We start from the raw sequence: 16,740 nt of genomic DNA on the forward strand, positions 1-16,740 counted from the left end.
ATATTTATGGTTGATTATTTAGTATAGCAGCTATCCAGCGCAACTTCATCTGCGTTACATTTTCCCCGTTTTTACACAATTTTCCTTTATAGCTTCATTCTTATTGGTCATGATGTTATAATAGCCCATAGTCTTCGTCGCTAATCGGGCTATCCATCACTAAAAGAAGAGAGAGCATTTTCAAAATCACTAGTACCGGAGAAGACCCCGAAATTTTGGATCACCTAGTACTAGGAATTTTGAAAATTTTCTTCTATAACTCACAAATGCTTCTTTGTAACATTAGTATTTACTGTACCGACCGGGCGGTGACATCCAAACGTAGAATCTAAAACTAGTAACCGTAAACTTAACAGGATCTTCCGATTAGTACGTTCACTGGAAATTTCATAAGACAACCGTCGACGTAGACAGAGAGGAAGCGAAAGTTCTCGAAAGATGTATACGCGCCCCGCAGGCCCCTAGTGCCGCTCCTGTCGGAGCGGCGCGAGGGAGGCCAGGGAGGCGCGTCGCCGCCGCTAGGAGGCTGCTGGAGAGCTCGCCCCGCCCGCCACGCTCCCCACACCCGCCACGCTCCCCACGCTCGCCACACTAGCCGCGCCCTCCCCGCCCCCGTCGCCCTGAAGCCCGCCTGCCACCTCCGCAACCGTAGACCCACCGGGCCCCGCGATAGACCCGCGGGGACATCGCGGTTCGATTCGCAGCGATAACTCGTACTGTTGCTCCTCGTCGAGTACTATCGACCGGTCTAGCACGAAGTCTGCTATCTGTAGGACGCATTTATGTATAACTTCGATATTTCAATGAGGATATACAGAAAACTGGCCTGCTGATGAATGTATACATACATATAACTCAAATATCGACGTATCCAATTCTGACCTCTGGGTCAATCCATGAAGCAAAAATTACAAGTTTTTATACACAATTCATAACTGACGTATAGAAATAATAGTCAGGTATTTAAAAAAAAAAAGAGATTTCTAGAGAGAGACGAGAGAAGTCTGTACATCAACTAAGAGATCACCACTTAGTTGATGTACATACCACAAAATTCTTAGACTCTTTAGTTACACCAAATTAATGAATTTTATATAATCTATAAGATTTTCTAGAAACATTCAATACAATGTAAAATATATGTCACTTTACGTTGTACTGTAAATGTTGAGAAAATCTTGTTCTAAAAAGAAAAACTATTTAAAACATAATAAAAGAAAATACTCACATATCTTTTGAAGTTTATCCTATATGAAGTTTGCTGGTAATTTCTAATTTCACGGATCACGTGTGCAATCTGTGAAAAAAACACTTAAATAAAAACTTGACAAAAATTCAAACACCAATCCTAAATCCAACAGTTCTACTTATCCGATTTCGAAAATTCTTTAATGATACTCTAATTATAGAGGAAGCTAGTTTCGCAACACCAATAAGAGCGGAGCTGCATTAAATAATATTGCATAAACATGGAAAAATTTGATAAAGACTAAGTTGTAAAATAGTGAATTTGGTATTTAGGAGCACCATGGTACTCCTGCTTGCACTACCGATTTACGTTGGCGGGGCCAGTGAGGCCAGCCAGTGTTGGCTGACAAGATGAGCATGAGGTAAGTTCAGTCAGCCCATCGTGACAAATTCACTACGATTTATCATGACGGTTCCAAGGAGAAGCACACGGAGATCCACCTGACATGATACATATCTAGCAATGGGTTCATCAGTCCACATTACTAACAATCGCCTGACTTTGGTATTCGTTTTCCTGCACTATCGGTATACGCTGGCAGGATTAAGGTTTCTAGAGGTATCGAATTCAATCTGACATAATTATCCTAATGATTATCCCCGTAACTAACCATCCCCCCTCCCTGTATACAGGCACGCAATGTAGTAATGTATACAAAATATAATTTTAATATTATAGAATACCATTCTCATCTTGGAGAAGTTGAGAAGTCCGTCGGTTGTATAGTTGGGGGTGCCTTCCTCGATGAACGAAAGATCCGAGAGATACATGCCCAAGTACGGCATACAAGGTGGGTCCGATCTGCAAACATCAACATTACAACAGTTCTAAACTTTGTTCGTGATTGTTCACATTATATAAACGGGAATTTATTCATTTATTAAAATACTATTGAATTAATATATAAAATAGGCGGGCTTAGTGTTTATAGCATTTGTTGGTAACACTATATTTATTTTATTTGTAGCAACATTAAATTTATTAGCTGGCAACACTCTCTCTCTCTCTCCGTCCGTCCATCAACGTGCATACAGCTCGGTATATAAATATTATAAATTTAAACACTATTCAATTGTAAACTTCAATAAATAAGAAAAACATCGACCAGGAGGCGTATTATTGAGCCACCATCAACCATCACCCACGCAGGGAAATACATCTCCTCAAACAAACGAACACCAAATACAAAACAGCACAGCATTCTCTACCAGCCAACGTTAGGGACTGCATAGATACTCGAAGGCGGTAAGAACCGCCTTCGAGTATCTCTGCGATTTACCGAGTTTTATTTTATTTTAATATCGGGAGTTAATAAATAATATTACCGTAGTAAATATTCCGTTTATATAATGTTTACAATAAATATCAACATACAGTAAATCCACAATACATTATTTTCTATGCTGGTATATATTGTAAAGCAAAAAAAATAGTGTATGTTAAGTTTTCCGAAACCTAAGAATTGGAGTGCAATCTGCACTCGCCCCTTGTCGTTCGGTATATTCGTAGCTGTAAAGGCCAGCTGGGGCTAGGGTTCATTCCCGGGAATTCTCGGGTCGAGAATTCCCGGGAAATCGTTGAGTTTTGTTCCCGGGAAATCAAGCTCGAGAAAAGTCGAGAACTCGAGAAATCAAGTACCTATATAGAAATTAAATTGCCGTTTGTTTTGTTGCGTGGCGGCGTAATAATTCAAGATATTAAGGTTTTCTTTCATGTAATTCTTTTTTGTTTTACAGAAACTATTTTTGTTTACAAGTTTAAGGTAGATTTTTTCTAAATAACCAGCCAAAAATGGTGCTGTCATTATAAATATAAGTCTGAATAATATTAGGTCCTAACATATGAAAGTGGTGTTTTGTAAGGGAGTAACCTGAAGTATTTGTTTTCAAAATATAACATGTTTATTTAATCAAACTTTATACTATTGCTATTTATGCACTTTTGCCATCTCAAAGGTACTTCATTGATCCCTTTACTGAAAAAAAACATTTGAACGAGAACATTTGGACATATCAATAAAATCTTTGAAGGCACTTTGGTCTGCCCCATCGGATTTGAATTTTTTCCCAATCAGTTATCCAAATTTCGAAAAAAATGGTAATCTGTTGGAGCAAGGTCCGGGGAGTACGGTGGTTGTCTTAGACATTATAATTGAATCTCTTCTAATTTGGTAAATGTCAGTTGTGCAATGTGTAGTCTAGCGTTGTCCTGAAGCAGCAGTGGCCTATGGCGATTTACCAGCCTCGGTTGTTTAGCAGCTAGCTTTTCCATTATGGTTTCTCAATTGCTGATTCAGCCATTGCGATGAGCGTTTCCAATTATCATACAAGATCCACATCATCACAGGTAATGATTCGATTTAAAATCCCTTTATGATTATGCCGGTTGACTAATGTAACGCAGCAGTCTACGCGCGTTTGTCGATCGAAACGCGAATTGTCCACTCAATTCATGAGGGACCCACCTTTCAAGCATTTTCACCCTCCCAATTTGCTACAAGTGGATTAATACAGTTTTGTCACTAACACCGCAACCTGCAACTACCTGCAACTCGGACGTGGTTCGCGATGGATCTGTTATCACAATAGTCTTCAATTCTGCATTACCAACCTTGGACTCCGGCCGCCCACGGGGTTTGTTTTGCAGGTCGATTTCCAGAACGAAAACGTTGGAACCAAAAGTGTATTGTGTTTTCTTTTGCGACACCACCAAGGCGGTGGTGTCGCAAAAGAAAACACAATCACATCATTAATCCTTCGAGCTGGCAATTCGATAGCCATGGCACTAGTACTGCATAAGCAGCACAAGTGCCATGGCGGAACTCGTACTCGTACTTGTAAATGACGCGATATTTTAAGTTTTCCATTTTGTAAGCTGAGTGACCCAAAGAAAAAACCAAGCATATGTATTACGGTTTTCGAAAAACAAATAGGTACATGAGTGAATAGCCATATAAATTTGAAATTGGAAATTTCTAACCAAAGAGGAGATATTTAAGATCAATGTGGCCAGTGCGACAAAACGCTAATTTCATATTTAAGAACCTAATATATTTCAGTATTCAAACAAAATTTTACTTATTCATAATATGTATAATGTTTTTAAATATACTCAATAAAAGTTTTATAATTAATTTTATATTTAATATTTAACAAATAATGCAGTGGTTTTCCTCTCAAATGAAACCACTGAGTTTTTTGACGTTATTAGAACCAAATAATGTGAGAAAACGTACGTAAATGTAAATTTCTCGACAACCCGAGAAGACCCGAGAAATTAACCTCGAGAATTCTCGAGACCCGAGAAATTGAAAATCTCGAGAAATCATGAACCCTAGCTGGGGCCAACAGCATTAGAGTAGTCCGGAAAGAACAACGAAAATTACGCGGACGTATGAGTATATAACTTCGTACACTTATAGTTTATATAGAAGGAACGCGGAATGCTAATATTTTTTACATTAAATTAATAACAAAATATTAGTGACTCTACCATATGTTTGACACACACAAGCATAGACGTATATAAAACTTTACTAATATTCAAATTTATAATTTAAACTAATGAGTAATTATGGTCGAATTTCTACCATAGAGCGATCACTAGTTCATATTATTATTTGATTGACCAATTTGCATACAAAACATAAACCCCATAACAGAAACGCCACAAGAATAAAAAAAAATACAATTTGAAAATGTAGACACATCTAAATATTTAGGTAGTTTGATTACCAGTGACTCCAGATGTACTAAGGATATTAATATTAGAATAACTATTACAAAAAAAGCGTTTAATAATAACAAAATATCTTTTGAGAGCTAATATATCAAGGTCCCTTCGGAAACAACTTATCAAGACCTACACCTTGTATGCCTGTGAGACGTGGACATTGACACAAAAGGAAAGAGACAAACTGGAAGCCTATGAAATGTAGTGTTGGAGAAGGATGGAAAGAATTAGCTGGAAAGATAAAATAAGAAATGAAGAAGTGCTTGAAAGGGACAAAGAAAAGATACAGATCATATACATTATTGAGAATAGATGGGGAAAATGTTGGGGCACTTGATACGACATGACGAACTAATTAATAACATTATTGAAGGAAAAATAGATGGAAAGAGAGGAAGGGGTAGCAAGCAAGCAAGTTAAAGAAAAAGTTGGAGTCGTGTCGTATCAACAGCTAAAAAGACTGATAGAAGATCGTGGAACGTGGCAGGAGCTCCACCGACAAGAGCACAGTTCTTAAATTATGAATGAATGAATGACCAATTTGCACACCTGTGTAATTCATCTCTCATCACCCTGAAGCGTCCCTCTGAGGTGGCAACCGCTTGTAACTTCTCCACCACTGATTTCGACTGGAATGGAAAACGATCGTAAGTACATACTTGGCGACCTCGATCTCGATCGTGTGTGTGTAGCGACAAAGTCGCTACGCCATTTTTCATTTACTCCCAAACATTATATTCGTGAATATTGTTTGTATTTGTCTGGGTATAAACAATATATATACTATAAACAATCAACGATGCGATATAAACAATCATACTCATGAATACAAATGTTTGCACCGTGCGAGGAATCGAACCCGCGACCATCGGAGGTATAGCGGTGTGCTAGACCGGTAGACTACCAAGGCCGTCAATTTACAATAATATAGCTACATACATACATCACAATAACAGATAAGCTATAAATTTCACGCGAGTAAAACCGCGAGCACAGCGTAAATAAGATAAAATTGGAAATATACTTACATGTGAGGATACCTTCTCCCACGTCTTCTTAAGCCTGTATATGGAGGTGTTGGAGAGTGCTGCATATATCTGCAGTACACCGTTATAGTTGTGCATGCATCGGATTATGTCCCCTGCAGCCGCCCATTTCTCTATTGCGTCCACTCGATCTACAATATTATTAGAATAGAATAGAATTTATTAGTGAGATCGTCTTTAAAAGATTAACAGCGGTATGTTTCTAAGTAGATCATGCTGTATCACCACACGTGGTTGTCAAATATTAATGTGTCTTCTCGAACCGGGAATACCACATCTCTTATGAATCGTGCTTTGAATGCTCTGTCCAAATTCCTGATGCCCATCCTCTTATGGTCTATTTTTCCTAATACCTTAGCATGCCCAGCGCTTTTTAAAATGCCAGCAACTCACTTGCAACTCCCCTCCCCTGCGTTCGATCTCCCGTCCAACTCAAACTGGAATTCTAAATACGACAGAACGAAATGTGATGGGGATTCGGTGCCGTCAGACTAAAATTGTATCCATCAAGCAGAGTTGCCCTTGAGCCGCTCAAGAAGAACCAAATCCGGGGAAGGACTTAAGCTTCCCCATATTTGGAGTTCTATCTGCATTCACCCCCTATCGTTCGTTCAGGCTGTATAGACCAGCTGCGGTAAACAGCAATAGAATAGTTCGAAAAATAATTGCTTCTCCCCTAATACTGCGGGTACTAATGGGCTGTGTTAATCACTTACCATCAGTAGTGGCGCAAGCTCGTTTACTCCCTATGTTATAAAAAATACCTTCTGGTGTTTCCTTTTGCAGTATCTCCGATATGATGAAATTGCATATATAGTTGAAGTGTGAAGTCATGAGTAGAATGTGAGGCGCGCGCTCTGCCTTGTCTGGTTTCATCCACGCCTGGCCCAGCAACTCTCTAACAATGGATTTTACTAAATTAGGTGTTATTTTGCGGAAGTTAATTTTACTACTTAATGAATTTATATTATTTTGTTTAATTTCGCTACTATTACTATGTATGATTCTACAAATATTCAGTGCAGAAACCTAAATACCACTACTGGAAGTTCGGCGACCATGCTACGAGTTGGAGTCTGGTCGCCGAACAGTCAACATTAGACTTCCAAATTATATTTAACCTCCATTCCTTACCTTATGATTCCTGGTTTAGAGGCGAATCACGTTAACGGTCGGAGTTTATTACTAATGGAAGGTAAGGTACTAACCTTAGTAGGTAAGGTCAGATTTCCACACTGAATGTTTATGGGCTCACAAATGTTAATAAAAACGGATTTATACAAAATAATACAAATCCTTTAAGTAACATTAATAATACCTCTAATGCAAACTGTTCAAAGGATATAAATATATACATACAAATAAAAATAGATACAATTATCACTAGGAATAATAAGTATTTTGATAAATGGTTTCATAAAAGCCATCGTCTCCAATTGAGACAAATTAGGCAGTCAATAAGAAAACTTAATGATAGTTTGTAAACGAACTCATCAAAGATAATTGGAGAAGATAACGTAGAACTGCAGAACAATCTAAAATCTAAGTCAGAATAAAATATCTTTGTACAACTCACTCGCTGTTTATGTTCCTAAATATCTGGAAGTCCAAATGCGTTAGAGTCTCAGCCAAATCAAGTGCACGAAACATTGAGGAATTGAGAGTGGACGGCTCCTGAAATTAATTCGTGCGAGTTTAAATATTGTATAATAAGATTTAAATTATACAAACCATTGAAACAGACTACCAGTAATTACTATTAGTCACATTGGTGGAAATAAAAAATATAATCCATCACATTTAAAATTAGTACTGTACCACTGTAATGTAATGTTTAAACTATTAAAGAATAAATTCTATTTACTTCTAGATAAAAATTCCCATTAATATCAATGAAAGGTTTTATGTGAAAGGATTGATAGACAAGCAAAACCCGTTCCATCTAATCGAAATTAGTAAATATTTAGTAATAAATTTCATTGAATCAGAAGATGAGTTAAATACTTATCTTTCAATTGCCTAAAAGTTTATGTCAATAAAAAATAATCTAACAGATAATGCAATAGCATTTATAATAGCCAAAAATAAACTTACAGAAGGCGGTGCGAGTAGTTCTTGCAGATCGACTTTAGTTTCTGGGACTCCTTCCAAATGACGTAGCAGTTGCGTTGCGGTCTTGTGCTCCGCCGGCATTAACGCTGGACTATTCTGTATCTCCCTTATGAATTCCATCGTCATCATGCGCAGATCCTCGTCGACCCAGAAGTCGTGCGAGTGTTTTAAGATCCAGTGCCTTAGAAGAAAAAATTCGTAATGTTACGTCTGTGTACTTCAACTTTCTATTGTTGTTTCCAATTAAAATAATTAAAATTTGAATAATTAGATGTATTCAGAGTTTATTTATTAACCCCCGCACTATTACTATTACTTTTAGATTTGTATTCTTAATTGTAAAGAAGATAGCTAATAGATGTTATTATGATATTAAAACTTTGTTCTCCTATATTTACAAAGTTCTGATTGCAGGTTCGTATACGTGATCACTGTTGACCGGGAACAATATAAATTATTATACATTAAACAACAAATTATTAACATTATGCAACAAACGATCTAACATTTATTTCATCGTATGCTTTAGAATCTAAAATTGATATCCAAATCAAATGTCATACTTGTATAAAAATCCCTAAATAAACTCCCTCTACAATTTCACTAGTTAGTAATATGTATAATGAATATGCAAATTTACAATATCTAGAAATTTTAATATGTCAGTTGTATTATTTCATTAAAAAAAAGTAAGTCCTTTGCACTGTACCTTAAGACGTTAAGGACCCTCATAGTAGCAGCTGTGGATATGACAGAATCACGACGAGGGGGAGGCGGAGATGTTGGCGGTGTCTTTGGATTCGATGCTCCTGAGGTAGCCACAGCAAAGGCTATGGCGGCTGTCGATGTACTGCTCCTATATATTACTAATTATTGTATTTTTTATCACACCTAGACTTCTAGATTTGAAGTAAGTAAGATTGCAAGTAGCAATTACTACCTATAATAGTCATAAATAGATAACGCTAATGCTGGTCCAGAATAACCAGGAGGCCTACTTGAAGTTACGAATTCCAATATTTAAATCCGAATGATGCAAGACCAGGATTTGGGTGACAAGTTCTAATTATGACGTGCGCAAGAGGCCGTAAGGTCCTATGTTAGTAAATGGTTTTGAAGAAAAAATTGAGTTTGAATTGATAAAAAACTCAAATTTAATCCACCAAAATTTTTAGAAGTGCTTTAAGTATAGTTTTTTTGAACGAAACAACAGCAGATACACTGCTGAATATAATATAGATTTTGATCTAATTTATGTCGTACCATTTACCACGTATAATAACAAAGTACCACGCCTTAGGGAACTAACAATGTAACAATTAACCGATCTGACTTGATGAGAAATGTTAATCAAAAAGTCCGTTTAAACAGAATCAAATGAAGTACGTAGTAGAATTTTAAATGAATTTTCCACGAACTTTATTCAATTTAATTCCGATTGTCGTTTCATTCGGTGAAAACTTTCAAGACCTCGTAACTTCAAATTTGTGTTTTTGTTGTAGTAGTAGTAACTTCTATGTCCTTCTTTATTATAATAAGGGAAGCATACGTATCAATAGTAGTCAAGCTAGCTAGGGTCTCATTTGTGTAATTAATATGTAAGTCAACTACAGCAACGTTGATAGAAATATTAGCTTAATTTTTAAGTTTTATAAAGTCCATTTTATTTCATTATATTTGAATTGGTATTATGTTTGAATTGTTATTAGGTTTAATTTAAATAACTGATGATTAAAATATATTATTTTAATATAAATGTGAAAGTGAAGCATGCAATTAAGAAAGTGAAGAGAGTAAAAATGTGGAAAAAGTACAATAAGAATTACAAATATAATATAATAATATGTTATTACAAAAGCAATAATTCAATTTTGTCTTCTGCTTGTGAATGTCAAATTGTTAAAAAAACATGCATTCACAATAACGGTTAACATTAATATTCTTTCACTGGATTTATTTAAAAAAATAGGTTGTAATATCGAAAATAGTTAGGTACGGTCAAGAAAAGATTTTTAAAGTTATTGTTCTTAAATTCTATATAACTTGATCCTAGATTTACTTAAACACGAGAAAATATGAAAAATCAAGAATAATTATTGTGGAAGGTGATATGAATAATTGTATAAATGATACCCATGGATCGAAACTGAGCTAACATATATTGAGAATGGAAAATGATGTACAATAAGATATAGGCAATATGTACGAAAATATTTTTCTTGACCGAACAAATTTAATTAATAACAATCAATACACAAATAACAAAAAAAATTGTAAAATCGATGCTTCAGTGTTTATAGTGTAAAATAATTTCAGAAATTTGTATTTTTGGTCAAAACAAGAACAAAATCAATCGCAGAAGCAGTTAAGATTTGACTAATAGAGTGCTAGATGATGTCTGTTTACAGTACTTAGCTAGATAATTATTTTTCATGTGTTCTTGCCTTGTTGTGGTGTTGTATGTGATCGGGTATAAATTATTGAGTTCAATCGTAGGATTGTATAAAAATATCAAAGATAAAAAATATAAAACAGCAGATTTCAAACTAATATTCGACAAAATATTGCTCTACTGCATTGCTACAGAATCTGAAATCTACAAATTTTACCTCCACCAATCACTCACCACACATCGTCATTTCCAAAGCTGTTAAATGAATATTAATTATTATATTATCGACATTCAAACCTAGAGATCTAAGCTAGGACTAGGCCATAACTATGGGAAATAAATACTGTTAGTTATAGAACCACGTGCAAAAGAATTGCTAGCTCGAACTCTGACTTAAGGAAGACATGCCACGACAATGCGAGCTCCCTTTAGTGCCATTAAAGTCCTTTATCTATGGTTGACTTCACTTTCATGCTGTGTTCTAGCAAATCTAGTTCAATTTTGAATAATTCTATAGTCAAAGCAATATCATAGATAAAAACTTTAAACAGTTGAAATGTAGGGTCTTTTTTATGAATTTCAATAACTAAAACATCAATAGTAGTTACCTTCTGTGAGACTGCCGGAAGGATGTGATGACCACTCCCACCTTTGGTTGAGTGAAATCCCGTCGAAAATTCTTTAACAATAATTTTATTATCAAATAACTTTGACGATATATTTCAAATTTGTCTTTAAAGATAAAATTCTTTTAAAGGAAAATCTATTATAATTATAAATTATAAAGATATTAAATATGAGTTACATACCGGGCCTTGAGAAATTTGTGATGCCACTGAGGAGCGTGGCTCGGAACCGCCCCAAAAACGACGACGGTCACTGGTGATGGACGAACTGGTATAACGCCTTTCACTGTTAATACAAACATGAGAATTAATGAAAGTTAGTGAAATTGCTTTGAATAAAGGAATGTCAGTCCAAAGTACTAAAATATGATGCCTCTGATCCTGTAATTTCAATTGCCTAATCTGCATTCTACAACTGAAAAACTGTTTACAAAGCAAGTCGCTTAGCGCCTGAAGTAGCGGAAACTGGGGGGTACCTCAATCTCAGATGACTCTTTACAGTTTATCTTTGGTAATGGAGAAGAAATATAGATGACGACGTAAGTATGCATGTTCCTGCGCCGTGCAGGTAGGAGATCTGATGAATCTGCGGGGCCCGTAGTGGTAGGCGGTGTCGGTGACGACGCGCGTCGTTTGCGAGGTTTGTAGCCGTAGGCGATGACGAAGGCGTGGCGCGCGTCTTCTGTGGACCCACAGGGCGGAGAGAGAGACCTGACGGATCTGCGGGGCCCGTAGCGATAGGCGGTATCGGAGGCGCGGCGCGCGTCGTCGGCTGGCCCAGCCGCGCCGCGCACGCTCTCAGACCGCCGCCGCGCTTCCGCTGCAGCCAGCGAGCTGCCAACGCCCCCCGCACCCAGCGCACGCGCCGACAGCTGGCCACGCCGCGGGCTCTCTGACAGGGTACGAGCACGTTGCTCGCACTGTGTCGAGTACTGCATCCACATTACATACATTATTAGGTGGTCTACAAATCCCTTCGCTTAATTAAGATAACAATCCAACTAACTAATCATCTATGCCAGATTAATCATTCTATATATTGGACAAAATCTTAAAATAAATGTTCTATTTGTCTACAAAGGCTTTTCAAAATATTGTCTAGAGATAAAAAATCTAAACTTTACTCGTAAGCTCTTTCAGACCCGAATAGGCAATCATGCGGGTAAACGCGGTCAAAGTTAAATAAGGACAATGAGAAAACAGCGCGAAAAGTAACGTGTCATATGAAGGTACCTTGACTGTTATGGTTATATAAATTATTCAATAGTCAAAAAACTCTTAAAACTCACCTCTGAAAACTTTTGTGAAATTTTGAACTTGCCAGTTTGCTCGTCCAGTTTAAATTTGCTCTTCTCAGAAGGTTCCTCTTTAAATCTCATATTATTATTATTCTCCGCTGTCTGATCCACCATTTCAATACTTTCTTCCTTCACAAAAATTTTACTGCCATTACTGGTTTTAACCGCAGGCTTGTCGTCTACTTTACTTGTACTGCTCTCTGGTTCTTTTTTCTCTTTTTCAACTTTATTATCATCTTTAGATCCAACCAGAGTTACAGAACTAACAGCACCGGGTGATGAGGGCGCCTCACCTTGGTAAAAAAAATCTACGTCAAAATTGTTCAATGCTTTATCAAAATTACTAATTGTTGTCTTTCTTACTTCTTTCCCGATAGACTAGATTACGAAAATAGCTGCTCTTTGTTTTCTTCGCTTGAAGTTTTCAGGGTGTTGATCAACATAGAAACGAATTGCGAACAGTTTGCAATTATTTAGCAAAATTTAATCATAAAAATATATGTAAACATCTTTGACAAAATTTCCAAAGATTACCTTTCAACGTGTCGTTGCTGGATGACGTGGCCATTATTTTTGGTATAGTTAAGTGATTAGTATCCTCGTCAGCCTTAAGAAAGCGTGTGAGAAGAACATATTAGAAATTAAAATTTAATGTATCAGCCAAAATTGTTATTACACATCTACTATATTTCTACAAACTATCAACTAATAATATTACCTAGAACTTTTAAATAACTTATTGTAATGATATTTGAAAATAAGTTAGCATTTATAATGTGAAAATTGAAGGGGCGGCAGTATGCCGAAGCCACTTGATAATTTTGATCAGACACTTTTATCTAAATTCCGATATTATGCTGATGTGTCCATAAAGCATATATACTGATTTACGTATATTATGATCTATGCAAAATGATAAAAAAAGAAATAGTAGTCCAAATAATAAACATGCATGACAACAAATGTGCGATTACTTGATATTGATATTTTGAAAGCGAGTGTTTAAGAAAGCAATGTGTCATTCTACAGATTGCTCGCCGAATACCTTCTTTACACTGTCTTGATCTTTCTTACCTTAGGTCCGTTATTTGTTAGCTTTAAAACCGCACACGCGGTTTCGAGGTTTTTGGCCAGGTCGAGCGCTATTTTCTAAAATGAGAACTACGTCTTAGAAATGGGTTACGATGACAGATGGTACGTACACAAGATGTATAGCTACAAAATATTCGACACATGACATGCACAAACATGAATGATGATCCTGTGTAGTAGCCGTTCCCTAAAATGATTGCAGATTCGTTATTTGTTATTACAAAGTAAAGAAAAAGGACATTGTACACCTAGAAAGTACTCTATTTAATATTGTTACTTAAATAACAATAGAATAGGTCAATTTAAGTTATTAAAAATAGATAAAGCAAATTCAAAGACAGACGTCTGTTTGGAATATTCAATTTGAAATATTTCTTATATGTTTATGATACCATTTTTTTGTGTATTAAATTGAAGAAAACATGCTAGTTCTATAAATTAAGTCACTAAGTTATTTATATTAATATAAAAAAAAAACTTTCATGGGCCATCAATTTAAAATAATTATTTAATACTTAATTACCAAATTGCATTACATAGATGACGTCAATTCAACGGTATTTGAATTTGGTTTGGTTTTGTATATATTAGAGATATATAGATCATGGCATTCCTTTTATTTAGTAATGGTCAATTTGCATTCCTGTATTTGTCATAGATAATTCGAATAAATATCTGATATTGTAAATAAAAGAAGAAATGTCATAAAAGGTACTTGATAATAATCTTTGTTTCGATCTTAATTGATTTCCGTCAAAATTATTCTTTGCATTTCGTATGTTAAATGATTAGTAGTAATTTTTTATTTCATATAAGGGTTTGCTTACAGCCGCCCCTTACACCAGTAGATAATCATTTTATAATAATACTTCTTACCTTGCCCAGAGAAATAGCAGACGGTCTCCGAGATGGTGCAATGTTTGGAGTTAGTTTGTCTTCTTCTTCTTCTGAAATTGTAAACATATGACAATTGATGAATGATCATTGGACCAATGAATATCATATGTACTTATATATATTTATTAGTTACTTGAATTCTTACTCTTGAATTAATTTCTCGATTTCATTAATCACAGAACTATTTTCTTTTACGTCTAAGACCAAAGTTTACGCTTTACCTCTCCAGAGGACATGCTTTACCACTACAGTAGCATGCTTTAAATCAATACATCCAAACCTAGAGTTTATTTTTTTAACTTATTATATTTAATAACATAAATAAATTAAAATTTACTCGATATCCGATAATAAAGATTGATTTTTGATGATTGTAACTGAACGACAGTGTAAGTGCCCAAAGGTTAGTGATTCTGTCATTTATAATGAAGTCTAAATAAATAAATGAAAGTCTTACGTTTTTTCACGGGCTTCCAAAATCGCGTCTGCCAATCTCGATCGCTGTATTCAGATCCATAACCTAGGCCAATAACAAATAATGATAATATTCGCATTAAATATCCTAATTTGAGAGCGCCCAGGCCTAATAGTTTACAGCGAAATACATCCAAACAATCTGAGTTCATATCTCTAAGTTATGTATAGAGGACGAATGAAATTATTCGAATAAAACATAAAAGTTGCTACAATACCGATGGATCGCAGTGGAACGGTTAAATATTATTTTACACTAGCTGCTTCGCCCGCGTGGCATTTAACTTTATATTTCTAAAATAAAAGTAGCCTAAATTACTCCTTATTACATCAAAATCGGTCCAGCCATTTCAGAAATTAGCCGGAACCAACAGACAGGTATGTACCATATTTATATTCATATGCTCGTTGTAAAAAACGGTAATTTCAATATTACAAACAGACACTCTAATTTTATTTATGTGTATAGATTACCTACGTGTAATGTAGCCACTTATTTATTCTTTCTCATGGAAACATTTAAATAGGTAGATAATATTATAATCTATTGTAATATAAAGTTTACAAAAACCATTAAAACGTTTTATGATTTTCAACAACTTACCAGATACAGAACTAGCGGCGCTGGTCTTCCTGTTGGAGTCCACTGGCGGTGGCGGGTCCACCTCCAGGACTGACTGCTCGTAAAACACTTGTTTGAGAGCTTCCAATACTGTGACTCCGTCGGTGAACACCCGATACGTCAGTAAGAACGTATTCAGAAAGTCCACTGATAGGAATCGAAGATCTGAAAAAGAGAAAAGTCTTATTCCATTATTGCCATTAAGATAATCATATATACCACTACCTAGGTGATTAACCAAGAACACCTGTGTCGTAACTAAAAAAAAGAAATGTGTATTAAAAAAAAAGAACACAACAATTTAGACAGCATAATTACAAAATCAGAGACATGACATCTTAATCCTACTGACCGGCTATCATGAGCGTCACATGACAATGTAATGACGTGTGCTTTTCATGTAGACGCTTACCATCAGGTAAATCGTCAAATTATTTGCTCTTCCAATTCATAAAAAATGAAGAATTTTCGGGTTTTGGAAGTATCATCAAAATGAAAGTTGAAGTTCAATTATCTTAAATATCTCTTACTAGCCTACTAGCCTCTCCGCGGTTTCAAATTGATAGCCTATATTTTTTTCTGATGTTAAAGCTATATTACACTAAAGTTTCGTCAATGCGTGAGAGAGTAACATACATCCATCCACACTCACAATCATTCGCGTTTATAACATTAATAAGATTAACATACCAGTAAGTCTCTGTAACAGCCTCTGTGGCGTAGCGGATCTTATCTGTGGAACCTTGCACGAATTGAGAGTTCTGCTAAATCTGATGTCCACGTCATCAGTGAACAGTGCTCGATCAGTTCTGCATGCTGGGAGACTGGCAGATGAGTTACTGTTGGCGCAGGCCCGCATCATCTCCGTGAGTGCAGCACTCTCCATGCAGTTGGCTAGTTCACTCGTCCAAGCAGCTTTTATCTCTGTCGTTGACGCCACTATCAAAATACAATGCCTATCTTGTATCAATCTTTATATTTAGTCTACCGTTTAATGCATCTGAATTAAGTAAGATAGACGAAGTAATTTAAGCCTCAATAACTACATCATTTACTATGTATATTTTTATTATCAACATCAGCAATGAACAAACCAAGTTGAGCCCTATTTGGCTTTTGATGCAGAAAATGCAAGTATAAATTTCGTGACCTATGTATTAACTTAAAAGTGGGCTTCCTTAACACTCTAGCTACCGGAAA

At 35.8% G+C, this 16,740-nt stretch overlaps 1 protein-coding gene across 1 annotated transcript in view; it reads right to left on the reverse strand.

The window, feature by feature from the left end:
- Positions 1-518: 518 nt before the first annotated feature.
- Positions 519-16,740, reverse strand: part of LOC131854911 (ras-specific guanine nucleotide-releasing factor 1-like) — a 46,111-nt gene continuing 29,889 nt past the window's right edge. Inside the window, 18 exon segments of the mRNA XM_059206093.1 lie at positions 519-767; positions 1,229-1,297; positions 1,933-2,050; positions 5,531-5,610; positions 6,010-6,158; positions 6,792-6,925; positions 7,604-7,701; positions 8,122-8,320; positions 8,849-8,995; positions 11,140-11,210; positions 11,341-11,443; positions 11,869-12,089; positions 12,447-12,748; positions 12,990-13,062; positions 14,424-14,494; positions 14,902-14,964; positions 15,523-15,705; positions 16,231-16,479. Of these exon segments, the coding sequence (XP_059062076.1) occupies positions 519-767; positions 1,229-1,297; positions 1,933-2,050; positions 5,531-5,610; positions 6,010-6,158; positions 6,792-6,925; positions 7,604-7,701; positions 8,122-8,320; positions 8,849-8,995; positions 11,140-11,210; positions 11,341-11,443; positions 11,869-12,089; positions 12,447-12,748; positions 12,990-13,062; positions 14,424-14,494; positions 14,902-14,964; positions 15,523-15,705; positions 16,231-16,479 (2,579 nt within the window).

Source organism: Achroia grisella, unplaced genomic scaffold (assembly GCF_030625045.1).
Source record: "Achroia grisella isolate CSIRO2021 unplaced genomic scaffold, CSIRO_AGI_Agris_v1 utg1248, whole genome shotgun sequence".
NCBI lineage: Eukaryota > Metazoa > Arthropoda > Insecta > Lepidoptera > Pyralidae > Achroia > Achroia grisella.